The 27,787-nt window shown below is 43.0% G+C and overlaps 1 protein-coding gene across 1 annotated transcript; it reads left to right on the forward strand.

Annotated features, from left to right (window-relative positions):
- Nucleotides 1-82: 82 nt before the first annotated feature.
- On the forward strand, nucleotides 83-27,787 carry LOC148014756 (Heavy metal transport/detoxification superfamily protein). The gene is made up of 4 exons (XM_087667306.1): nucleotides 83-428; nucleotides 2,330-2,383; nucleotides 2,490-2,549; nucleotides 27,286-27,787. The coding sequence occupies exons 1-4, from the start codon at nucleotides 141-143 to the stop codon at nucleotides 27,442-27,444; spliced, it is 561 nt and encodes a 186-aa protein (XP_087523432.1). The 5' UTR covers nucleotides 83-140; the 3' UTR covers nucleotides 27,445-27,787.

The following is a 27,787-nucleotide window of genomic DNA, read 5'->3' on the forward strand; positions in this document are numbered from 1 at the left end:
ATCTTAAAATACGAGAGTATAGATAGATATAGCAAAGATTAAAGATTAAAGATGATAAGATCACAAATAAAACCAGATATACCTATGCTATAATATTGGGTGCACTTCAAGGCCTATCTCTCAGAAGAGAATCAGCAGCGATGGCGGCCTGCCACCTCCAAAGCCCCATTGTGTCCCATTCTCTTCACCTATCGCGGCCTGCCCATTGCAGCAGCAGCTCGTCTACCCCACACTGTGCCGCATCCTGCACAATCTATTCGTTCCCCCGCTTGTTCCTCTCTTCCTCTTCTTCTTTTTCTTCGTCTTCTCTGTCTCATGGATTCGCCTCCTCCATCAGAAATCCACTCTCCGTTCGAGCAGTGGCCGAAGTCGAAGAGGCACCTGCTCCCGCTCCTGCTGCTACAGACGGCCTCACCATGAACCTCAAGGTTAGCTCACAAAAAATTACATTTTCTGAGAACACACTGAATCAAATGCAACGTCGGAACTTGAAATGCTGTTTGCTTTTGTTAATGCTGACCCACATCACGATCTTAGTCCTTTATACTTTCTAAGATATGGAGTTTTTCTTCACCTCCATATTGCCTGCATGTTTCGTAAAGGTTGCTATCATTTGAAGGAATTATTACCCGAAGGATGGTTGTAATCCTTAGATTTGGACTCGCTAGGAAAGGAGCTAACATGTGCGAAATTGGAGTTTAAGAATCTCCCTTGAGATCACTGATCTACTGATCAGGTTTTTAAAGCGGAAGGTCTAGTATGTTATCTGCATCACACACACACACACACACACCCCGCATGTGCACATGCACGCATGCAGAGAGAGAGAGAGAGAGAGAGAGAGAGAGAGAGAGAGAGAGAGAGAGAGAGGGAGGTGACTGCCCCATCGATGGAGGTCGTCAGTTCCACTCCTGTTGTGGTCCCTTGAACAGGTTCCCTATCTTGTCCTATTTTAAATATTTTCCGGGGGGCATGTTGGGCTGTTTTCTTAGCTGTCCATTTAGCTTTTGCTTATTTGCTGGCTGGATTTGAGCGAGGGGTGAAATAGACGTAAGGCCCTCTTTCTTCACAGGATTTGAATTCCGTCATATGGAAGGACAATCTTTACTATGGTGTCAGTTGAGCCTAGAGTTGGAGTACCTTGCCTTTGGATTTTCTTTCTGAAAATGGTGTCCTTTTTATATTTTAACTTTAGGCCTCTGTGCCGCATCCAGGGTTTGAGAGGGGGTTTAAGCAGCTATATTTGGTATGGACATCTCTTCCCACTAAGCCTTATTGTTGAGTTTGTGAAGGACATTAACTTGTCCATGTTTAGGATTTTGACATTTGGTAGGGTCTTCCCTATGCTCTTGTCTCTAGGCAACTATCTTTGTGTTGGGTGCCCAGTTAGTACTCTTCCATTTTATGAGTTAGGCTACATTTTTGATGCACGTGCTTATCTATTGAGAGACACCCTCCATGTAGCTGCATCTCTCTCAGTGCATATGCCATTTTTCCTCACTTTTTTCTTGGTGCATATATTCTTGCCTCTTTCTATCACGTTTTTACCTTTCTTTCTGCATTGAAATTTGTGGTTGTCCAACACGGCACACAGCTGAGAATGTGAACCTAGGTTCTATGATCTCAACCAATGCGTGGAAAGGAGGGGGGTTTGTAATGCTATCCACACATATAAAAACCCTCTCCTATGGTTGAGTTTAAATCCTAACATTATAAGGAAGTTTCTTAAAAAAATGGTAGGCCAGTCCTCCATCTCCTTAAGGTTTGGGTCTACATGGTTCAACCCATTGTGAAGCCTTGTAGTTAAGAGTGTAGTGGAGTGGTTAGTGTGAGATAAGTGACGTTTAGGAAGGATAAGGTTAGGTATGAGATACTATTATGTCGTTTGTAACATAACATTGTAGGCAAGATTTCCTAGTATCTATGGATGTGGATTAAGTGTTTGATATTAAGTACATAATAACTAACTGACCTGTTAGAGCTTTGGTTACCAATTTGAAATAAATTGACTTGATATCTTAGTCTTCATGTTACCCATTTTTTACCTTTAAGTTTTATCTCATATCATGTTTTATTTGCTAGGCCATTCCCTTAAAAGAAAACATTGGACCTGAATGATCTACAAATTTGAGCATTTTGTGTATGTATTTGGCATTGTTCCATGCATTTGTTTTGAGTTGTTGCCTGACATGGTTGCACTGTGGCTAGATATTAAAAGAGAAATGCACACTTTTATAGATCCTTGCATGCACACATGGATGTGAGGATATATGTGTGTGATGTTTGAATCAGTAATTGCTGTTTGGTGTGATTTTGTGATGTGATACAGGTGGAAGGAACTATTGCTGATTCCTTGATTCCAAAAGTTGAAGCTGCGCTGAAGGTAAGTTTGAAGTCTAATGTGACCCTGAACTTATGCTGACAGGTGATTACTTGTTTTGTTTGCATATTATATACAGTGCTTTTTTAATTGCATCTACTTTTTCCAGAACATTCAAGGGATTTCCAGTTCGAATGTCACTGCAAGCGAGGGGCTTGTCTTTATTGAGGTACCAATATCTAGACTGGTTTTTAGCTACTAACAATTATTCAGTGGCAATATGCCTGCAGCTTCCTGATCTATACAGAGCTCTTTTCTTTTTCTGTTGTTATTTGTTGGTGGTTTTTTTGAAATATTTCCCTGACATGTTTATAAATTTTACATTTGTATGGTTGTGGATGTTAAATTAAAGTCATCGTCTTAGCATAGAAGAGTTTTTGGCATCACGAACCAACTAATCACAGAGCTACTTAGAGCCACTTTCAAGGTGGGGGTACTAAATGCAAACATACCATGACATCATAAATCATGGCAGTATATCCCCTTGGCTTATGTGCTTACTAGTGAATGGACCTTCGGTCTAAAAGAGAGCTGGCTTTCTAAGTAGCTTCCATCAGGCTTTTGAAAGAGGATCCTGTTGCTAAAGTATTTACTATTCCTAGTTAAATGAGCTATGCTGAAAGTGATTCTTTGCCCCCCATTTTCTCTATGCTGTTTTTCCTCCTTTTTGTTTTGTATATTTTACTAATCAATACTTGTACAATTGGATCTCTCCATCTCTTATGCCATTGGGAGAAGCCATTGGTTGTGGACCATTTACCCAAGCCAAGCCTCCTTCTACCACTTGCTAGCTACAAATTTGTGATGTATATCAAGAGATTCTGAAGTGCCTTTTCAAAGGCAATGGGCTGCTAAAGTATCTGCTATTCGTTATTAAATGAGATATGCCTAAAGTTATTCATTGCCTGCCATTTTCTCTATGCTCTTTTTCCTCCTTTTTGTTTTGTATATTATATTAATCAGTACTTGTAAAATTGGATCTCTCCATCTTTCTTGCCATTGGTAGAGGCCATTGTTTGTGGACCAGTGACTGAAACCATCACTCCTTGTACCACTTGCTAGCTACAAATTTTTGATAATTAGATGTACAAGTGATCATCTAGCTGCTATATGCTGAAGATTGATGTGCAATCCGGCCCCCCTGTTGACCTTGATTTCCAAGCACACTTGACAACAGAACTGAAATGAAAACAATGTAGGATTGAAAGTACTCAGAAGATATGATACCCATTGATGATCCCCCATGAAGGAATAGAAGCTTTAGAGAAAATCTTGCTGGATACCTGGGTACAATGACTGGAGAGTGGAAGTGAACAGCCAGAACACTCAAACTTGAGTTTGATGATTGTTGCAGATAACTGAAACTTAACTTGGTACTGCTGGTTGATACAAAAAAGCAACAATGGAAGCTGTGATGATGATGGCTGTAGTTGGGAACTTTGGAAAACTTCACACGAAACTGGTTAGGCAGATTGCATAACTTGGATTATGAGCTGGCTGGCAACGCAAGGGTAACAAACAATAGCATGAGGCAACTTTTGTTGAGATTCAGCAATCACACTCACGGATAGCCTTTTTGTATGGAGCTTCAGGGCCAAGGACATGTAGGCTTACCTATCCCATATGCACAGTGGTGCCTACTGCAGTTTCCTACTTTCCTATAAAGCATTGTACTTGCTTCCTTTTCTTAATGCAATGATAGTACTCTTTTCCTTCCAGTAAAGTGTCAGTGTCATTGTCCACACACAAGATTGTGTTTATGAGTTCAAGTCTCAATCTTGAAACCTAATTCACTTGTGTGACAGTCAGTGTTTGAGTCTATGTTTACACGAGTCTTCTTCCCGTCTTTGAACCACCATAGCTATGCTCTAGATCCGTGTTTCTCAACATGGTATCAGAGCCCAGTTGGGCATGGATCAACTCGGCTTAGCTCTCCTCTGCTCTCTCTCAGCTCATATTAACCTCTGGTCAGCTCAGTTTCATCTCATGACTTCATCTCCCAACTCTACCTTCACTTGAGCTTCCATGGCAGCCATAGCCAGCAGCACCCTGTCAGATTGAGTCGCTTATATCTCACTCCACAGGCCAAATCTCTTGGAGCTTCTTTCTGGAAAAGTGTTCCCCAGCTCACAAAGCTTCTCTGTATCACATCAATCCATGACATTTGGCTATTTGAAGCTCAGCATTGTGAAAATTCTCGGTCACACTGCCATAGTCTTCAACTGTGACTTGCAGGACATACCCTCCATGGAGCCTTCATATCTCTCTTTGTAGAGCATATCTTTATGAACTCTCTTCTAGACATATCTTTCTCTACTTAGGGCGCTCCCTCCTGGCACAAAAATCGTCCACATTGTTGATAAACTAGCACGGCATTGTCGAAATTCGTGTTTGCTGACAAAATCTGCGCCTGGTCTGTTCGTCCGCTTTGCGCGTGCTGTAGATGCTGCGATCTTGACGAAGAGGATAGGGCTTTGAAAGAGCTTTAAGTAAGCTTCATTTCTATAAAAAAAGTTTTCAAAATGATCAACTACAGCTCCTGCAATCTGCAAAAAACCAGGCCCCTATCTGAAACCCTAAATTGTCAGCCATAGCCAGTTTCATCAAAGCTCAAAAATCTCATCATTTTCCCTCTCCTGCCACCTGGAGCAACCCATTGCCACTCTGATCTACTGTCCTAGCACCAAATCAAGGAGGGGAAGAACATGAGAAGATTGAAGAAGGATCGACAACCCCGAGCAAGGAAGATTCAAGCTCAACATCAAGTCTCTATATAGTGTGTTTTCACACTACCATTACTTGTGTCTCTTGACACATTGTAATCTGCTCTTTCACTTGTAAAATCTGAGAATCTTGGAGCTGATTTGCTGCTGCTCCAGCCATCCAATATGGGAAAAGACTCTCCAAATGCTCGGTTTAAGGGAGTCGGGTTTCACACCTGGCAAACCCGCATCAAGCTCATCCTGATGAAGAAGGGTCTTTGGGCCATCACAAATGGCAAAGAAAAGAAACCTCGAGATGCGGACCTTGCAGTTACTTGGCAGAAGAATGATGACAAGGCACAAGCCATCATTAAGCTGGAATTGGATGACAGCTACATCCATCATGTGGATGCCTGTGACACATCCCATGACACTTGGGACAAATTGGATACCTTGTTTGGTGCTCAGTCAAAGTCGTCTAAGTATGGTTTATTGATTGAATTTTTCCGACTTGATATGAAGCCTCATACATCCCTGGCTTCCCATCTAAATTACATGGAAAGTCTCCTAACCCAGCTTGCAGGAATAAAGCTAAAAATGGATGAAGATGTTTGTATTGGTGTCTTGTTAAAAAGTCTGCCTCCTGCCTATGATAATGTATCAACCACTCTAACCAATATGCCTGATCCTCAACTTGTTGATATTAAAGCCTTTCTGCTAGAGGAAGAAAAGAAACTTAAAAGCAAAGAAGAGCCTAGCACTTCAAAGGATGAACAAATGTTATATGTAAACAACAGATACAAAGGTAAAAAGGAACTGCTCTTCTGTGACTTCTGCAAAAGGACCGGACACACTGAGAAGTTCTGTCATGCTAGGAAGAGGTCCCAAAAGGCCTATCTTGCAGCTGCGAAAGAAGAAGAAGACCATGGACCAAAAGATGAAGATGAAGACCACCAGGATCGAAAGGACAAGCTTGATCAGTCCTACTCTCATTACTCTGATAGACTGTTTTAAAAGCCTTGTATCTCCTAGCCCTAATGCTTCTTGCCATAAGCTTTGTAAACTCCTCATGTAACTTGGCACTACAGTCCCTGTACACTTTGTGAGGCCCCTGTTACAGCCTCTGGATGTCCATCATGTTTTGGTGCCCACACTTAGCCTTTTCTGCGATAGCCTCTGGTGTCTACCATGTTTGTGGTGTGCCCACACTTTGCAGGTGGTTCTCATTATAGCCTCTATACACTTTGTGCCTTTCTAGTTGTGATTGAGGAGGGGTGTTGAGATTCAGCAATCACACTCACTGACAGCCTCTTTGTATGGAGCTTCAGGGCCAAGGACATGCAGGCTTACCTATCCCATATGCACAGTGGTGCCTACTGCAGTTTCCTACTTTCCTATAAAGCATTGTACTTGCTTCCTTTTCTTAATGCAATGATAGTACTCTTTTCCTTCTAGTAAAGTGTCAGTGTCATTGTCCACACACAAGATTGTGTTTATGAGTTCAAGTCTCAATCTTGAAACCTAATTCACTTGTGTGATAGTCAGTGTTTGAGTCTATGTCTACATGAGTCTTCTTCCCGTCTTTGAACCACCATAGCCATGCTCTAGATCCGTGTTTCTCAACAAATTTGTAGGTTGCAAAATACAGCATTTGGCTGTCCAGTTGGAGCAGCAAGCTGGAATGCAGAAAGGGTGGGACTGAGAACAACAGTGACAGGTTGAAATGTTGCTCTCTGGCAATGTACAGTGTGCAAATAGGGCTGCAACTTTGATGCGAGGATGAATTGAGAGAGGGTGTTAGTGCTGTACATATCCAAGGTGTATGGGCTCATAGGCGGAGTGTATTTCTTTTTTGAGGAGGCACACATTCAATGCTGGCTGACCTGATTGAATTGTTCTATTTTCTCTGTCTATTTGAGGCAGCCTCTCCTCCACTTCACGATCATTTAACACGAGCACATTACATCTTGTTGGAGAGAGGGAGACGAGGAGCACTTTGTTGGTTGCCCATAGTTCATACCTTTGTAACACTCTTGTGCCTTGGTATATGAATTTTATTTCTTGAGTACATTATCTTTGAGTTCATATGCTCTTGAGTTAGCCTGTTTTATTTCATGTTGTCATCTCCTGGCTGTGACCTTCATTAGAGTTTGATGGAAACAGAGTGTAAAGAAATACCCTAATGTAGAAACACAAATAAAAGCGTATGACAAAGCATAAACTCAACATAGAACACAATTAGGTTTAGGATAACTCAGTGACAATGAATACAGTGAATGAATATTGAATATACAGTGCTGATGTAGCAAACAAACCGTGCAGGGAATGAATATTGAACCTTGAATTCTTGTGTCTCGAGGATTAAGGCAGAGGTAATGAGTTGGAGAGTGTCGTACTCTTGATGGATCCTGAAATGTAGGCCTCGACAATTTCAAACAATAGCAAATGCAACAAAGGAGATGCCAGGTCAGTGTCGGATAGATAAAGGGGAGAGAAAACCAGCAAACACAGTTGCTAATGATGATGTGATAAGTTGATAGCAGCAAAATAAAGGTCTGATGATGTAGCAGTTGACGGTAGCAAAAATGTAGGTATGATGATGTGTTAGTTTGTATAGCAGTAGCAGATCATAAATGCAGCAGTTCAGCAGGTTGCTAGTTGTAGATGATGTGATTGATCAGCAAATGTAGGAGAAATCAATGTAGATTGCTTGATGGAGGCTAGAAACAGGTGCTGGATGGATGGAGACAATGTTGGGCAGCCTTGACTGAGATGTCCTTTGCAAATGGGTTGTGGGCAGCAAAGCTAGATCCTTGAAACTTGCAAAAACAAGATTGAGACTCAATGGAGGGTAGCATGTCTATTTATAGAAAGTTTTGGGTCCTCAGCACTCTAGAATCTCTTCTTGTTTTAACTCTCTTAAACTACTCTGTGTTTTAGAGTTTTTATATTAAATAAGCATTTTTGGGGCTGTTTAGGAGGCTAATCAGCATGTAAATCATAGTTTAGCTCATCCTCCCCTATGAGACCCAAAAATGAGTTAGAAAGGAAGGCCAATCCAAAGTGTGTGTATTGTTGTTTTTACCCCGAGGTTTTCCATCCCAAAGTAGCTAGGGCATCAAACAAAGAGTGCATGTTGGTTGCCCAATGGCATACCAAGACTGAAGAGGTGATTGTTATTACTAAGGGAGTTTGAGTAGGCATGCCAGAGAGGCTAGGGTATCATGCAATACCAAGACTTGCAAAGGCGGATGGAACCACAATGAACTTTCTTTTAAAATTTTAGGAGTGTTTGTTTAGAAAATATGGGTTGCGGTTATTTAAGTAACTGATGGGAGATTAACAACAAAAGGAGCTGGATCCAAGACCTTCACAAAACAAGCAAGCTAACCATACCATTATTGGGTATTGATGGTGAAGGAATGTGCTAAGGATGGGTAAAGCAAATGTGGTGGGTATGTGAGTGGCAAAACAAATGTGTGGAAGCAAGCTAGATAAGCTTAGCGAGCAATGGAGATTGCCATGTGCAATACCACGAATATGGTGGATGCAGAGTTGACTAAAAGGATCGAAAAGGGATAAATGCGCACAGATGCATGTTTATACAAACATAATGCTAATGCACTAGAGTTATGCAAGAGGGTGCATGCTCATTCAAAATGCTATTGCAAGTGTGCCATTGGACAATGCCCTTGTAAGGGAATTATTCACTTGTCCAATGTCCTTTTACTATGGGATCATCCTGATAGTGTGGATGAGAATACAAGTGTACAAAATAACAAATGTCTGAATCAAAAGATTGTAAAACCATGCTGTTGCCAAGAGAAGAAAGTTGTCTCCTCTCAATCTAGAAGGGAAAGTTGGAGGGTTGGAGGAGGGTATACCCAAGGCTATCCTAGGTAGAGCACATTGCAATATTGGCCTATTGACTACTTTGGTTAATATGTTTGCATAGTTGTCAGATGATGGCATCGACCTGCTCTCTAGTGAAGTGAAAGTGGACTTCCACATGCTGCCTCCGTGGTGTGATGATTGGATTGCCCATTAGAATGATGACAGAACATAGTCAGGGTTAGGGTGACTGAGAGACAATGAATACTCCTAATGAATACTTAATATGGAATGAATATTATACCTCAAACTCTCGTGTCTCATAAACCAAGGTAGAATTAATGAATTGGAGAATGTGTTGTACTCCTAACGGATGCAATAAGGCAGCCTCCAAGATATCGAACAGCAGCAAACCCAGCAGAGGAGATGTTGGATTAGTGTTTGGATAGGCACAGGAGAGAGAAACCAGCAAACATAGCTGCTGCTGCTGCTGATGTGGTAAGTTGATGGTTGTAGAACAAAGGTTTGATGATGTGGCAGGCTGATAGCAACAAAAATGCAGGTATGATCATGTGGCAGCCCGTATAGCAGCTCAGCACATCACCAGCTGTAGATCATGTGGCTGATTAGTAGACATAGTAGAAATTGATGTGGTTGATGAGCAAATGGAGTAGAAATTGATGTAGATTGCGCAATGGAGGCTGGAAATAGGTGCCGGATGGATGGAGACAATGTCAGGCAGCCTCAGCTGAGATGTCCTCCACGAATGGGTGTGGATGGCAAAGCTAGATCACTTGAAACTTGCAAAAATGAGATTGAGACTGAATGGAGGGAAGCATGCCTACTTATTGAAAGTTTCGGGTCCTCAATTGTCTAGAATCTCTCCCTGTTTCTCTCGAACCGCTCCCTATTTTAGGGTTTTTACATTATATAAGCATTTTTGGGGCTGTGCATATTTTAGCTTAACATGGAGGAGGTTACTCTTTCCAGCCCTAGTATTAGAGTGCATCTCAGTTTTAGACTGTTTAGGAGTGTGTTTACACTGGCAGCCTTCTTTTCCAGCCAGTGCATTTCTATTTTATGCTGCCCCTGGTTTGTGTTTGCATGTCCTGCAGCCTGCAATCAAGTTTGGGACTGTGACTGCATTAATTGCAGCTGCCCATGCAGTAGTCTGTCAGTTTTATGCAGGCGACCAGCATAAAATGCTGGTTGGCCCGATCTAGGGCATATTCTTGCAGTAATCGGCCAGATTTGGACTGCTCTACTAGTCAAGTAGTCCCTCCTCACAATTGACTGCATATTCAGCATTCACGCTTTGCAGGGTGAGCACTCTCCATCATTAGCCTTGTTTGGTGCCCTCACTAATGGTTTAGGCTGCATACAGGGTCCACATTGTATTCAGCATTCCATTTTCAGATTAGTGCAGATCTTTCCTTCTTTTTCCTGCATTCATATCAGTTTCTCTCTTACCTTCTCTCTCCATGTTCATGTTCTTCTGTTGTGCAGTGAGCAGTGTGACATATATCATCGCCAAAAGAGAGGACCTTGAAGTTCTATCAAGACGAGACCAGACTCTACTTGTTTTGTGTAGATTTGTTGCAAAAATGAGCCATTTAAGAGGGGGCAGTAACTGCCCATTGTTGGCGATAGCATATTGCTGCCCCTGCCCCAACTTCAAACACAGATTTTATTGCATTGTTCAGGCCTTTTTTGATGTATGGGGAATGTCTACACACTGTGTTGCAGCAATCTAGCTGATTTCTCCTTTGTTTGGGCAGCCTGATATCAAAACACAATAGTTTCTTTGTGTGCTTTGCAGATATTTTGAAAGGACTTTTGGTTCGATAGGTTTGATGACATTGATGAGGATATTGACCAATATTCCGAAGAATGATATCCTCATCAATTAGAAGCTCATCATGATCGTCTAGATTGCAAGGATCAACAAGAAAAAGATTGAAGATCATAATTTCGATCCAAAAGAGATCGACACTCTGATAGGTCCAAAAAAATGGAGCGGCTTCTCTCATCACCATCTTCTCTCTGTATTTCTCATAGGGCTTCTTCTGAGGGACCTTGCATGGCCATCATGGTATCATTTGTGTAGGTGTCTATTCTTCCCACATTGCCTTAGAAGGATCGTTTAGATGGCACTGACTACTCCCTTTGGTGTTGCAAAGTGGAGTGTATTTTGGATACCTTTGATTTATGGGCTTTTGTTACTACCCCTATACCTTGTCCAATGGAGGATCCTCGTATTGGTTCTACTATTAGGCAAATGGCTTTGTGGGATTGGCTCAACTCTCAAGCATGATCTTTTCTCTTTATGAGTTGCAAGGACTCAATTCTGGTACATGCTTGCAGAATCTAGACTACAACAGATGTTTGGACAAAGTTTTCTTCTCTCTATCAAATGAAGACCTTTGTCCATCATAGTATTATTGAGAAGAAGCTTTGAATGCTATCTATTGATGACTCACCTTCCATGAATAATCATATTAATAAAATGGAGGAGGTACAGGATGAGCTTGCATCCCTCAATAGGAGGATATCATTCAAAGGTATGGTGATGATCCTCATTACTCATCTTCCATATGTGAAGTATACTTACCTCTAGAGTTCGAGACACTATTGCTAATGAGAAACTTGCCCCACTTGTTTTGAAACAGGATGCGTGACACAAGGAGAGTGGAATTGATCTATGGAAGCTTTATTGCAAGCTTGAGAGGAGGCGATAAGGGCAAGGAGGCCAAGAATAAGGAGGAGTAGGATGTCAAGAAGGATGAGAAGAAAGAGGTGAAGCCTCGTGCCAAGGATGCTGCCGAGGATTCAAAAGTTGCATTGGCCATGATGATAGAATCTATATTTGTCCACTTGTTCAAGATTGAGGGCACTGCTCATGCTCCTTTATTTGAGAAATCATGGCTTGTGGAATACGGTGGATCATCCCACATGGCATACCATTCGGATTGGCTTTAGGAACACCATTTTGAAGGGTGTACTGTCCTGTCGATGACAACTCTTTCATGCCGGTTTAAGAAACGGGGACCATTGCCTTTCTATTAGACTGTTAGAGTTCTTTTGTTAAAGTCCTTTATGATTTATGTTTTAACGTATTGTCTGTTCATGGTTTGACATAACTAGGGACTGTGAAGAAAATTGCTAAGGTTTGCACTGAGGAAACACAGAGTGTACGACCATGACAAAAACACAAAGAGATAGACACGGACACAGAAAGCAAAACTCAAACCCTAAACACAAAAACTCAAAACTCAAACCCTAAATGCAAAACTCAAAACTCAAACACAAATAGAAGAAGGGAAAGAAGAACACAACTTTGAAGTGAATGAATACTACAAATGAATGTAAGAGTGTGCAGATACTCAAGGGTAGAGCAGTGTGTCGGAGAGTGACACCCACTGGAGATGGATCCCAAGTCTGTGATCACCAGTTGGGAGTGTGTAGTCTAGATGAGGAGGAGCACCAACACCTGTCACTTGGAGGAAGAGACACCAAATGCAAGCAGCTGGAGTGATAGGAACTGTTGTTAGGTTGGTTTGGAACCAAACGCAAGCTATAGAAGGTGATGAAGATGCTGGTGATGGTTGGAAGATGCCAAACGCAGCTTGGAGAAAGGCACCAAATAGTAGGCGACTTCTTGGAGGAAGGTGCCAAGGCACTACAAGGGCTGATGGAGAGGTGGTAGCAGTCTCGAAGGTTGGACAACCACATAGAGGTAGATTGATGGCTGAAATCTGCACTCAAGGGTGTGAAACCTGCAAAGACGGGAATGAGGCTGAATGGGAGCAGCTTGTCTATTTATAGATGTTGAAGGGTGCTCCAAAGAATTAGGGTTTTTGGGGGACCACTGAAACTCTCTCGGACCGCTCCCCTTTTTCATTAATTAAGTGTGTTTTGGAGCTGTTTAAGAATGCTAATCAGCTGAAAAACGTGTTTTAGCTCAACAGGGACATGCTTAGTTTTCACAAAGGATGCTAGGCTTATTTTAGCTAAAACCCTAAAACGGGGAGCGGATTGAGAGAGTTAAGTGGGAGAGAATCTAGAACCCTAATTTTCTATAAATTGGCAGCCAGCCCTCCACTCTTCCCTCAATCTCGTTTTTGCAGGTTTCAGGTGTTATCAGGTTGCTGCCCACACCCCGTTCGCAGAGGACATCTCAGCCCTTGCTGTCCATCACTATTCCCTATAGTCTGGCGCCTGTCTTCAGCCCTCCACACCCTGATTGCTGCTATTTCTGCTTGGTGACTGATTGCTAATCATCTGCACTGCTATCGTGCCACATCAGCAAACTGTTGCGTTTGCAGGCCCTAGCTGTCGCCCTGACAGTTTTCTCTCTCTTGCTGCAGTTGTTGCAATTTTTCTCTCTTGCAGATTGTCCTGCCTGCATTTTTAGTCTTTCTCTCTCTTGTAGGCTGTCCTACCTACGTTTTTAGTATTTCTCTCTCCTGCAGGTTGTCTTGCCTGCATTTTTAGTCTCTCTCACCTGCTGCCTGCGTTTTTAGTCTTTCTCTCTCCTCATTGTTGTCTGCATTAGATCCAGCTTCTCACTGCTGCGTTTGCTGGTGTTTGACATTCGAAGGCTGCCTTCCTGCAATTTGGGATCTATTTGGAGTACGACACACTCTCCTGCTCATTACCCTTGCCCTGATAGATACAAGAGTTCGAGGTTCAGTATTCATTCATTGCATAGTGTGTTTGCTGCATGAGCATCGTATTATTAGTAGTCATATCGTATTAGCAAACTCAATCCAAGGAAGGTAATGCTTCTAGTCAAATTGTCTATGGGATATGTATACACATAGCGTATCCTTCATAGTTTGATTTGTGGGCACTCACACATGTAACACTCAACCAAAGTTCTCATATGTAGTAAAAAAAAGTAGCAAGTAACTAGGCTATGAGTCTGGTGTATGCTAAGATGTCTCATGCTCAGCACATCATGACACTTGTATAAAGTTTTCTTGCTGATGTTAAGTGCGTAGCTAGCGGAAGTGTGAAGATTTGCAACAGGGGAAGTGTGCAGGTGAGTGAGAGTGAGAGTGACGGAGAGTAGGAGTTGATTTGGGTGTACCCACAATGTGTTGATACACAAAGAATTAAATGTATTTATACTTAGGGCTTGTAAGGGTGCATTCACATGTACAACATAATAATACACGTGTATAATACACGAAGGTGAATAAAGGACCTTTACATCCCAACAACCTCCCACTTAAAGGTTTGAAGTGAACCTTCAATCAACTCCCACTAGTTGTTTGTAATGCTCATGTTGAGCCTTGCTTAGACTTTTAAGGAGAACATCTGTAGGGTTGCCCTATGTTTTGATCTTGGTCATTGTGATTTGACCATGTTCTAGAATTTGTTTGATAAAGTGATATTGCACATCTATATTTTGGTGCGTGAATGATACATGGCATTCTTAGTAGATTGAGAACACTCTAGCTATTTCATCCCAACACTAGAGTACTCATAGACATGCCGAGATCCTCTGCAAGTTTGCTTAACCATATAGCTTCCTTAGAAGCTTCAGTAGCTAATATGTATTCAGCTTAGTAGTACTCAGTGCTATGATGTTCTGCAACTTGGAGTACCAAGAGACAGCCCTGTTAGCAATTGTAAAGATATACTCGCTAGTGGACTTGGGAGTGTCTAAGTCACCTGTCATGTTTTCATCACAATAACCCTGCAAACTAAGTGCACCCTACCCATAGCAAATACACTTTCTTTGTGTACCCTTTAGACATCTAAGAATACACTTGACAGCCTCCCAATGTGGTTTGCTAGGATCGGCTCCCATTGCACGAGCAATGTCTGGACTAGTGACCATAGCATACATAAGAGAGTCACAAGCTGATGCATAAGGGACTCCCTTCATAGCATTGGCTTCCATGTCATCTTTTGGGCTGTTGGCTTTACTAAGCTTAAGATATGGAGGTAAGGGCACCCCAAGCGGCTTAGTGTTAGCCATGTTGAATCTGTCCAGTACCTTTTCAATTACCTTTTCAATGTACTTCTCTTGAGATAAGAACAACAATTTCTGCGTTCTATCCCTGCAAATCCTCATTTTCAATATATGCTCTACATTTTCCAAATCTTTCATGGAGAAAGCTGATTTTAGCTGATCTTTGAGAGCATCCAAGCTAGTCTTTCTTTTCCCAGCTAGCAACATATCATCCACATACAAAACAAGTATGATGGGGTTGCTATTTGTATCCTTTTTCATGTACAAACAATGATCTGCATGGCTGCATGTAAACCCGTGAGAGAGCATAAAAGTGTCAAACTTTGTGTACCACTACCATGGTGCTTGCTTCAGCCCATACAAGCTGTGTTTTAGTTTACACACCAATTGCTCTTTTCTGGGAACTACAAAGCCCTCGGGCAGTTTTATATAGATCTCCTCATCAATGTCACCATGTAGAAAAGCTGTTTTCACATCCATCTGGTACAGCTCTAAATCTAATACAGCAGTGAGAGCAAAAAGCACACGTAGAGTGGTCATCTTCACAACAAGTGAGAAGACCTCTTGGAAGTCAATCCCTTCCTTTTGTGCATACCCTTTGGTAACCAGTCTTGCCTTGTACTTAGGTTTCCTATCAATTGTTTTTACTTTGTAAACCCATTTGTTTGGAAGAGGCTTTCTTCCTTTGGGCAAGGACACAAGATCCGAAGTATCATTAGCATTCAGATATTTAATCTCTTCTTGCATAGCTAGCTTCCACTTACTGCTGAATTTGCATGACTTCGCCTCTTTATATGTAAGAGGCTCACCCTCATCTGTAAGCATCACATAGTGCAAAGAGGGATCATACCTATGTGGCTGCCTTCTTAAGCGTGTAGACTTGCGTACCCAATGATTTGCATTCTCAGGAATCGGGTCTACATTTGGAGGCATGTTATTTTCAGCATTTAGTGGCTGTTGTAAGCCATTTTTAGCATGCTATTCTTGCTGTACAGCACCTTCATTTTCATTTCAAGCACCTGCATTTTTATAATCAACTAGTCTATCATGGTATCATCGCCTAACTGAGAGCACGGAGGATCTTCCCCGACAGAGAGATACCATCCCCTTCTTCTGCTGCTGTCGATTCCTTCCCCACAGCCAAGGCGGCTCATCCTGGCGGCTCCAACTCTTGCGTTTGCTGCAGGTGGCTGTTTCTGAGGCTGCCACGTCATCAACACTCCTCTCCTAGGCGGCAATCTCCCAGGCTGCGACTTGTATTCGGCGGTTTCTGTCTAGGTGATCTTCATCAGACATCATTGCGTTTTGCAGCTCTAGGTGTTTGTTGGCCTCCACAGTTTGCGTTTTGGTGGTTGGTGACCCTTTTGCTGGTCATCCTTCGGCATTGGCAAAGATTTCTTTGGTGTATTTGGTGTTTGCAGATTTGGAAGATGTCTGATCAGTTTTCAGGCTTTGATGACTCCGAGGATGAACTTCTTTCACATCATTCCTCTGAGCGGAGACAGGATTATCAGGAGTTTCGTGATCGACGACGGGAGGAGTCTCCTCGCACCCGTCCTTCTTCAGTCCATGCATCTCAGAGGGTTCCATCTACAATGAAGGTTCCATCGGTGAAGACTTCTTCAGATGTCCGAATGCCTTCCTTGATTCCCTCGATACAGGCGCCCATACTTCCTTCCTTTCCAAAGGAAGACAAGTTGGACGGTTCCAACTATTCCCTCTGGCCGTGCAAGGTGGAGTACATCCTCGATACATTCGAGCTATGGGAGCTTGTTTCTTCACCCATCGACCGGCTCCCCGTGGATTCGTCCTATGGAAGTTCTATGGACCGTGCAACCTTGTGGGATCGGCTCAACTCTAGAGCCCGTTCCTTTCTCTTTATGAGTCTTCACGACTCTGTTCTTGTTCATGTTCACAGGTTACAGAGGGTGGCGGCAGTGTGGAAGAAGCTTGTGTCTTTGTACCAGCATAAGACATTCGCCCACAATATTTCTTTGGAGAAGAAGTTGCGGATGCTCAATCTTGATGATTCTTCTTCCATGAAGGAGCACATCACGAAGATGGAGGACATGCGAGGCGAGCTAGCCTCTCTTGGTCGGGTGATTTCATCTGAGGATATGGCGATGATTCTCTTGACTCAGTTGCCGTCTCCCCGATATGATGTCTTTTACAGCAGCCTCATCACCTCGAGGACCCGCGAGAAACTTCTCCGGGAGGAACTTTTCTCGCTTGTCTAGGAGCATGACGAGCGTCTCAGAGAGGTGGGTGCCAGTGGCTCCACGAAGGCTTTTACTGCCGGTATCAGTGGCGGCAAGAAGAAGAAGCAACAACAAAAGGCGAAGGCCAAGGACAGGAAGGAAGAGGACAAGAAGGAGGAGGAAAAGAAGGATGCGAAGGAGAAGAAGCCCAAGTGCCCACATTGTGGGAAGGGCACTCATCCTGAGGAGAAGTGTTGGCAAAAGTACCCCCATCTGAAGCCCAAGGAGAAGGACTCCAAGGCGGCCCCAGCTACGACAGAGTCTGCTTTTGCGCATGTCTTTGTTGAGGAGGATACAGCCCTAGCTTCTACCACTCAAGAGAAGCCTTGGCTCTCGGACAGCGGAGCATCTTCTAATATGACCTTTCGACAGGATTGGCTTCAGAATCTTCGTTCGAGAGGGGGCACTGTCACCATTGGTGACAACTCTACAGTTCCTGTTCGAGGCGTGGGGACTTTACCTATGTTTTCTGACAGGCGGTCTTCTTCCGCCAAAGTTCTTTATGTACCTGATTTGGGTTTTAACCTATTGTCTGTGCATGGTCTTACTCAGCTAGGTACCTGTGTCATTTTTACGCAGAATGCAGTCACAGTGGAGGATGCTTCTACAGGTGATGCTCTTTGGATAGGTACACAGAAAGGTGGGCTCTACCAGCTCACAGCCTTGGCTGCGAGGGCCTCCCACGAGCTTGGGCTACTTTGGCATGCTCGTTATGGGCATCTGAATCTTGATTCTATTCGATGAGCTTCTCGGAGGAAGATGGTGAAGGGACTTCCCGATTTCCCTCCTCTCCACACCTTATGCCCCAGCTGCTTGAGGGGCAAGTAGCATCGGCAGCCTCACCCACAGGTTGCTTCCAGGAGGGCTTTTTCTCCGCTTGAGTTGGTTCACACTGACCTTTGCGGACCTATGGGCACGGGCTCCCTTGGGAAGGCCAAGTATTTGATGTTGATTGTGGGTGATTTCAGTCGTTATGTATGGCCTTATTTCTTGGAGTACAAGAGTGAGGCGTACTCCCGTTTCTGCGAGTGGAAGGTTTTTGTGGAGACACAAACAACTTCCAAAGTTCGTGGTGTACGAGCTGATCACGGTGGCGAGTTTACTTCTCACCTTTTCTCTCAGTTTTGCAGGGATCACGGCATTCGGGTGGAGTATTCCCATCCGAATACACCATCAGAGAATGGTGTTGTAGAACGTGCGAATCGGACTATGGTGGAGATGGCTTGATCCATGCTGGAGCATCGGAGTCTTCCTCATTTCCTTTGGGGTGAGGCGGTGGCTATAGCGGTGCATATTCGCAACCGCTCTCCGACTTTGGCATTGCAGGACATGACTCCCTATGAGGCTTTCTTTGGGAGGAAGCCTTCCGTGTCCCACTTTCGCATCTTTGGCTGTGCTGCTTTTGTCCATATGGACAAGACGAAGCGGAAGTCGAAGCTCGCCTCTAAGTCGCGACAGCTTATCTTCGTGGGCTATAGCATGACCACGAAGGGATATCGGCTCTACGACCTGACTACACGGAAGATTGAGGTGAGTAGGGATGTGATCTTCGATGAGGCTTCGGCCTCCGAGAATCCGATTGATGGTTCTCTTTCAGGTGCTTCTTCGACATCGACAGACCCTCTCCCACCTTCTCTCCCTTCACTTCCTTCCAGGATACCTCTCTGCACCCCTTCTTCTTCGGCTCCTCCCCCCCCCATTCCTCCTCCTACTTTGGTTTCTCCTTTCCCTTAGGCGGAAGTGCCTCCTTCTTCTTCGAGTACTTCCACCCCTTCAGCCTCCCTTTCGGAGTCTTCTAGGGATCCACAGCCATTCAATGGGGAGCCTTCTTCCGATGAGGAGGATCTACCTTACCCTGGTATGGGGGAGTCCCTTTCTGAGACAGGTGCTTTACAGGTTCCGGAGGCTACTCGGTCTCCCTCGCAGCAGGAGTCTCTTAGGATTCCTTTGTGGTATCACCGGCTTATACAGGATTTAGGTGTTACTCACTTTCCTGCTTCTTCTACAGGTCCACGCAGATTAGCCCGCTTACAGGCCCAGCGGGATAGTTCACTCTCTGTGAACTATGCTCTTATGCCACAGATTCTTCAGGAGTCTGAGCCTTCCACTGTGGAGGAGGCTCTTGCACAGGATATTTGGCGACAAGCTATGCAGGCAGAGCTCGATTCCATCGAGCGGAACCATACTTGGGAGCTTGTTCCGCGTCCCAAGAAACGGAAGGTGATAGGTGTGAAATGGGTCTTTAAGACCTAGTATCTTGCAGATGGCTCCTTGGACAAGTATAAAGCTAGGCTTGTTGCCAAGGGTTTTGCACAGCGCGCAGGTTTGGATTACTTTGAGACTTTTGCTCCTACCGCTCGGATGTCTACCATTCGTGTTCTTTTGGCTCTTGCCGCTCACCACCGTTGGCCTGTTTATCAGATGGATGTCAAGTCCGCCTTTCTGAATGGCGTCCTTGAAGAGGAGATCTATGTTTCACAGCCTCCTGGTTTTCTTGTGCAGGGGAAGGAGGATCATGTCTACAGGCTGTGGAAGGCCCTTTATGGCCTGAAGCAGGCTCCTCGTGCTTGGTACCAGCGGATTGACCGCTTCTTTCTTCAGAGTGGTTTTCAGCGCTCCAATCATGACCCCAACCTCTACTTTACGGTTGCGGGTTCTCCTTGTGTTTTGCTTATCTTGTATGTAGATGATCTTATTATTACAGGGAGTGCCACTCCGCCGGTGGAGCATACTCGGTCTATTCTTCGACAGGAGTTTGGAGTTCCCCTTTCTGATGCCACCCGTTATAGGTGCCTTGTTGGTTCACTTATATGGCTTCTTCACACTCGGCCCGATATCTCTTTTGTGGTGGCTTTGTTGTCTTCTTTTATGAAGACTCCTACTCAAGACCACTGGAGGGCTGCTTTGCGTGTTCTTCGGTATTTACAGGGGACTCGATCCTATGGGATCATGTATGGAGATGGGATCACTCTTTCTGGATGGAGTGATTCTGACTGGGCAGGTGATGTGGATTCGCGACGATCCACTACAGGTTATGCTTTCACCCTTGGCTTTGGTGCTGTCTCTTGGAGCAGCAAGAAGCAGCCTACTGTGGCACTTTCTTCTACAGAGGCCAAGTATCGGGCCTTATGTTCGACCGCTATGGAGGCCGTTTGGCTTCATCACTTGATGGCGGAGATTGGCTTTTCCCCGACAGGTCCTACGGAGCTGCGTGAGGACAACCAGAGTGCCCTTGCTCTGGCAAAGAACCCGGTGTTTCATGCTCGCACGAAGCACAGAGGTTCAGTACCACTATGTTCGAGAGCGGATCGTGGATTCGGAGCTGGCGGTGGCCTATTGTCCCACCGCGGACAATGCGGCTGATCTCTTCACGAAGCCTTTGCCTCAGGCTTCTTTGCTTCATCACATGTGGTTGTTAGGTCTTCAGACCCTCCCAGGATCTGGGAGTGGGTGTTAGCTTGCTCTAGTTCAGTGTCAGTCTGTCATCTCCTGGTTGTGAGCTCCTGTCATAGTCTGGCAGGAGACAGAGGAGCTCTGTCAGATTAGGTATAGCTGTTTTTTGTGGCAGTCAGCCTGTAGAGGCTGCTTGTTGGTGCAGTTGGCCAGTTTGGCCAAGTCGACCAGTTTTCTGGCCAAGTTGGCCAGCTTTTTGGCCAGTCCGCCAGATTTATGGCTGGGGGGCTATATATAGCAGCCCCCCCATCAGCCATACACATTGTTTTTCAGGTTCAGCGCAGTCTCTCTCCTCTCCCACTCCGGCATCGGTTCTGCCCTTGTTTCCAGCCTGATCTGGTGCCCTCACTGACGCTTCGGGCTGGGTGCAGGGACTGATCAGTCCATTTCAGAGTATTCAGCATTCATTTCAGTCAGTACAGATATTCTTCCTTCATTCTCTGCTTTCTCTCTGTCTCTCCTCTGTGTTCGTGTTTTCTTCTTCCGTTGCGCACTCTCACAATAGCATCATGAGGCTTATCATTTGAAGTAATAGATGGCTGCAAATTTTGTAATTTGATCTTTTTCATGTCTTCATTAGATGCTAAAGTACTTTTCAGCAACTTTGCCTCATTAAACACAACATTACGGCTGCGAAAAATTTTCTTGGATTGTGGTGATCACACTATAGCCAAATTCACCCTTATCACCATAGCCCATGAAAATGCCTTTGGTGGATTTTGGGTCAAGTTTACTTCTCAGTTCATCTCTAATATGCACAAAAGCAGCATAACCGAATATCCGTAAATGGTCATATGAGGCCGATTTGCCAGACAAAACCTCCTTAGGGATGCCATTATTTAAGCACTTGTTTGGAGAGCGGTTGCTGATGTGAACTGCGGTTTTAAGTGCCTCTCCCCAAAATTCATGAGGGAGATTAGCAGTGGACAGAATGTACTGCACTCTCTCACATAAAGTCCTATTGTATCTTTCAGCCGCACCATTTGAAGAAGGGCTGTAAGGAGCTGTAAGCTCCCTCGGGATTCCATGCAAGTCACAAAAAAACTTAAACTCAGTAGATGTGAACTCACCCCCATTATTAGTTCTCAAGCATTTCAGCTTTCTACCTATTTGAGTGGTCACAAATACATGAAACGTTTACATCAGCCTTGGTAATCCGCATATCTTGCTTGTGACATACAAGGGCATCATAATCTACTGCACATAATACATCAGCCTTTGCATTCGAGAGCTCCTCTATGACTACATTGGAGGCCCACATTGGCCTTTTCCTTGCCTTTGGCTGCCTCAGATGCATCTGTCTTATCCTCTTTTTTCTTTTTGTCTCCTGTATTCTTCTCTTTCTCTTGTTCCTTCTTGTAATATCTGCAATCAAACTTCTTGTGGCTCTTCCGATCAAACTGATAGCAAGTACCATTACTCTTTTTCTTTCCCTTGCTCTTACTTTTGCTTCTCTGTCTAGCATTTGCATTTTTCTTTTCAGCCCTGCCTCTAACATTGTAAGCTGAGGTATTGTCTTCTCCACTAGACTTACGTCTAATCCCTTCATTTAAGATTGAACCCCTCACACCATCATATGAGAGATAGGGGTTATTATTGAGAGAAACTACCAAGGTCTCCCAAGAATCAGGCAGTGTCATGATCAGAAAGATCGCCTTCAACTTATCATCAAAATCCAAATTAGCATCCTTGAGCTGATTTAAAATACCAGTAAATGCAGTCAAGTGCTCAGCTGTAGGCTTGGACTCATCTAGTCGCATATTTACCAACTTACACAATAAATGCATCTGATTAACATGTGTGGTGATCTCATAGGTATTTTTCAACTTTTCCCATATTGCATGACTAGTATCTAAGCCCTTAATGTCTGTCAAAATGTCATCAGTGACACCCATCTTTATATAAGCCACAACCTTTCTGTTGACTTTGGCCCAATTTGCATTAGGCATTTGTGTGGGTTTATCTTTTTGCAAAGCATCCTCACAATCCTTTAAGAACAATATGTCCTGCATACGATCTTTCTAAAGGTTAAAACCCTAACCATCAAACCGTTTGATTTCCATCAAACTCTTAATGTTAGAATTGGAAGAAGTTGCAGTCATTTTTATCACAAACACAAGTGTAAATGCACTGAATTGCAAGAGCACAAGCTAAACCAGAAAATACATTGCTGTTCTTGCCTAACCGGCAATAAACCTTTGCTGTTTTTACATAAACAAGCCACCACATGGGCAAATACTGCAGAAATTTATCAAAATTTGCACAAAATCCCAAATTTCCAAGTCCAATAGTACGTAAATGTTAGTCAATCTGACCCAGCTGAGCAGAATTTCATCAATACATGAAAAGGCCTAATTTTTCGAGGTTCAATGTCAGGAAATTTTACTTGGATGAGCAAAATTTCAACAAATTTGGCAAAATCCTTAATTTAACCGAGGTCAACATGCACAATGTTTGCAATTTTTGACACAAATGTCACTGTCAAGCATAAACAACATCAAATCTGGGAAAAGCCTCAAATTTTTCTAAGCTCAAATTTGCACAAATTTGAAAACAGTGCTTCCACGCGCAAACCCCCAAAGCAAGAAGTCTGCTTGTAGGGAAAAAAAAGACGAAAAATGCTTGGAAAGTGACAAATCTACTCCCATTGACCAACCACCTATTGTCGTGACCTATTGCTTTGTAGAAAATTGTCGCCTGATGCCACAGAACTTGTCACGAGCCAACGTGACTAGTCCCTAATCTGAAAACCTGTCGCCTGCTTTAAAACAACCTTTTGCTTGCCTGCTAGGTCAAAAACAGCCTGTTGCTTGCACAATATGTGATAGAATCTGCTGTCGCCTATGCAGATTTAGGGTTTCTCGATTGTCAGTTGACAATGTAACACACGAACATGTCTGAAATCAGTGGTGACTTGACTTGAGCGAACAGCCGAAGTGACGACTTGATGATTTTGCACGAGCAAAACAGTGGAGATGTTTTACACGGACTCCAAGGAGCGCGAACACTTTAGCCGAAGCTCTGATACCAATTGTTGAGCGCGCGGCTAGCAGAAGCGTGAAGATTTGTAGCAGGGGAAGTGTGCAGGTGAGTGAGAGTGAGAGTGATAGAGAGATTATGCGCTGATTTGGGTGTACCCACAAGAATAAAATGTATTTATACTTGGGGCCCGTAAGGGTGCATTCACATGTACAATACACGGAGGTGAATAAAGGACCTTTACATCCCAACAACGGATATATTGATCATTAGGTGTATAGCCTTTTTCTTGTTTAAAAAGTAATCCATTGCGAATGGAGTACTTTTTCGCCATCTTTCTCTGAGTAGCCAATTTTGTGGTGTCCGGACCATGAAAGCTTCTTGGGTTACTAGATCCCTCTTAAACTAATTACCAAATCTTACCAAAGTGAGATAATTTTGGCAATGCCCTTTGAGAGAGAGATAGAAATCAATTGAAATTTTAGAGAAGGATAAGGTATAAACTTCGGGGACGATTAAGAGCATCGACAACCATATTAGTCGACCCTTTTGATAACGAATCTCAGAGTCAAGTTTTTGCATAAGCTTTGTCCATCTTCCTTACGGCCACATGGAGATTGGGCTGATCACAAAGGTATTTCAGCAAATGTTGATTGGTTCAAATAATGAACCGGGTGTCATACAACTAATGGCACCAAATTTTAAGTGTATGGATGACCACTAATAGTTTCTTCTCTTGAGTGGTATATTGTGCTTGGAGATTTGTGAGCTTATGACTCTGAAATGGGATAGGTCAACCATCTTGATAAAGAACAATATCCATAGTATAATCACTCGCATTTGTACGCATCTCAAAAGGTTTATTTGAATGGATAATGTGCAACATTGGTGTAGTAGTAACCAATCATTTTAATATTTGAGAACATTGATTGAGCTCACTAGTCCAAACAATTGGCAAACAAACATGTTTTTTTTTGGGGTGCTTCGGATGCCCTTAAGTAAACGTGTTAAGGGCTCAACAATTTGAGTATAGTCCTTGATAAACTTCTAAAGAATTTAGTTAACACATAAAATATTTTACTTGCCTTATGGTTCTTAGAATATGCCCATTGAGTACTACTTGAATATTTTTAGGATTAATACAGGTATCATCAATCAAGATGACATATCCAAGGTATAAAGGCTATGCAAAAAAAATTTGCACTTGGATAGTTTTGCAAAATTGCTCTTATCTTAAGAGACATAAGACGATATGCAAATGATTTGCATGCTCCTTCACTTTTTGAGATACGGATGAAAGAAATCATTCATAATTTGTTGGAAAGTTACGTGACCATTAGTCAATCCAAAAGGCATGACTAAAAATTGATAGTGTCAATACCGCGTTTGAAATGTAAGTTTTGGGATATCCTCTAGAGCTATTTGTATGTGATTGTAGTAGAACCTAAGATTGATCTTGATGAAATATCACACATCACAAAGGTTTTTCATAAGGTCATCCATCCGAGAAAACATATATTTGTTCTTAATGATCATCTTGATTCTTACTTCCATAATCAACATAGAAGTGCATTTGCCATCTTTCTTTTTAGCGAGAAATGACAAGCATGCTCCACAAAGATTTACTAGGTTCAAGAAAATCCTTAGCCAAGTAATTGTGAAGTTGCCTAGCTATCTCGTCCTCTATTTCTGGGCTAAACCTATAGATTTACCAACAAATGGGATAGCTACTTGGTAACGTCTCGATTCTATGGTCTTATGTACTATGAGACAGTGGAAATCTGTTGGGTAAATTAGATGGAAAGACATTGGTGTACTCTTGTAGAATTGGATCCAAATATTTGCTTACATCTGAATTAATATTATCAATATTATTATTTAAAAAAGTTGCATTACATTGCAACATAGATGATTGAACTTTTTTAATAAACAAACATAAGTACCAACATCTAGATCACAAAAACATCTGCTAAATTTCAAAGCTAATACTATATATATATATTAGTTTTAATGATCTTAAGAGAGTGAACAGCCCTCGATCACATGATAGTGAGCATCAAGTTCAAAAGACTGTACAAGAGTTTTATAGTCACTGTACAAAGAGGAATATCTATCAAAGAACTATGGCATCCCAAGAATGACATCCACGCGGTGAAAGCTCATCAATTTGAAGTGTAGGAGCTCATGGTATTATTGGATGGAAAGATCTAGCCTTGGCACCATCCAATCCTTGCGATCCAGAGCAGGGCTGGACACGATACACTCGGCTAGCAAGTACCGTGTCGAGCTGAAGTTTTTGCATCAATTGAGAAGAAAGAAAATTGTGAGTAGAGCCATTGTAAAAAAAAATGTAATTGTTTGGCCGTTAATATGATCATTGATCTTTAAAAGGTGTGACTTGTGGGTGGCACTTGTGTGACCTTAATCTTTGTGCGCCCATATTGCTTGTAGCTTGTGTGCATTGTGCATGTATTGCCTGTTGTTGTAGGGCTGATGTGCAGCCTGAAGCATCACCACATTTGCTGTTAGCCAACACAGACTTGATGCTGCCTTCTGAACAGTTGCGTGCAAGGCCTTGGTCCGTCACCCCCTCATGCTCTGACACCTACCTATCGCATCCTAGACCCTACACACCATGCAACGCCTCGACCTGACGACCTGTCTATCGACACATTCTGTCATGCTCTGCCGCCCCATCGCGATCTGCTGACCTGCTTCCGACAGCCCAATGCACTGATCGGATTCGCTTGTCACCTTCCTGCCACTCCTGACAACTCCCAACATAATTAATATTATTTGTTCAATTATTCTTTTAGTTCTCTTATGCTAGCAAGCCTGAAGGGGGGGTGCGTGTGGGGTGGGTGCTTAGGGCCCAACTATTAGTAGAGAACCTTATTGTCATTCCTTAAGCCATTGGTTGGAAGGTCACCCGGCAAAGAGGAAGGCTAAATAGTGGAGTCTTGGCTCTCAACTGGCCCAAGCTCATTCAGGGTCAAGGTTTGCCAAGACAAGACGAGTTATATCAAGGAGGATATAACCTACACTTTTAATAAAACGGAGACATCCAAGAGGTGCTGACCCACGCATTAGAGCTTTTCACAACTTCTTTTGTTCGCACTACCAGATGTTTGAACTACTCATTGTCTCAAAAGTTAAAATATGATCTATGTGCTCAAGCATACCTCAGAGTCCTTACTAATATAGCCCTTCATACCAAGAACCACATGGATATGTGCCAATGTCCTAACCACCAGCCGACCAGTTTGACCATTAATGAACCAGTTCTTATTTTATGCCATTCATATCTATTAGAGGTGCTTTGTCATTTCATTCAAACTTGAAGGGTGGTCAAGACACTCACATGCTTGGTCAAGTTGCAAAATTGAAGGCAGTGCTCAGTTGAAAAAATTCAAGCCTCTGTCAACGTTTACAGAAGTCCCAACAAGTGCTTGCTTGTGTTAGTATGCTGAGATCTCGAGGATGGTGGTACTAGGTAAAGCTGTAATTAACTGTACTAGCAGTGAAGTATGTTTGATGCCACTCACAACTGTCAGTGGTGAAGTATGTTTGGTACTTACAATGAAGAGGGGTATTGTGTCTGAGATAGAGTTGTCACAGCAGCAGAATTATCATGTTTATCAAAATTCCAGCAATGTTATTTACATTTTTCATCCTCATTATTGCTTCGGTGGTATGCAGGTGGCCAAGCAAACCAACATTCAGGCCACTGGTGAAGCTTCAGCTTTGCTAGAGATAATTCGAGGAGAAGGTTTCAAGGTGATAAATCTGGGCATTTCCTTCGATGACATTGATGCTGATGGTGATGAAATTGTCTATGAATATGAAAGCACCTCGTGAAGTGTTGACATCCCTGGAGTAAATCGTGTTAAAACACTGAACAAATCTTGAAAAGTTTGTCCTCGTGGTGGATCATGTCCTACATGTCTTATTGATCCAAGTCTGAGAAGGTCCTGTAAATTCATGTAGCAGTCCTAGCTCATCTTTCCTCCTTGATTTAGGCAAGTTTGTTGGGTGGAGAGATTTCTGAGTAATTTTGGAGAGCCATTTGGCCGTTACAAGGATTTCACAAATTCCAATTGCATCTAACCAGATATCTCGATTCACTTCTGGATCACTTGATGTGAATTTAAAAGATGTATGACTGCTTCAAGAACTGTGTTATCCATTAATGGCATGAAAA

Source organism: Lygodium microphyllum, chromosome 25 (genome assembly GCF_053477565.2).
Source record: "Lygodium microphyllum isolate KBCC chromosome 25, Lygodium_microphyllum_v1.1.10, whole genome shotgun sequence".
In the NCBI taxonomy this organism is placed as follows: domain Eukaryota; kingdom Viridiplantae; phylum Streptophyta; class Polypodiopsida; order Schizaeales; family Lygodiaceae; genus Lygodium; species Lygodium microphyllum.

Bases quoted from the DNA above. Each gene is read 5' to 3' on its own strand.
- LOC148014756 (XM_087667306.1), top strand. From the start codon at position 141: ATGGCGGCCTGCCACCTCCAAAGCCCCATTGTGTCCCATTCTCTTCAC. The intron at 2,384-2,489 runs GTAAGTTTGAAG...TACTTTTTCCAG, and splicing joins AAGTTGAAGCTGCGCTGAAG to AACATTCAAGGGATTTCCAG. The intron at 2,550-27,285 runs GTACCAATATCT...GGTGGTATGCAG, and splicing joins AGGGGCTTGTCTTTATTGAG to GTGGCCAAGCAAACCAACAT.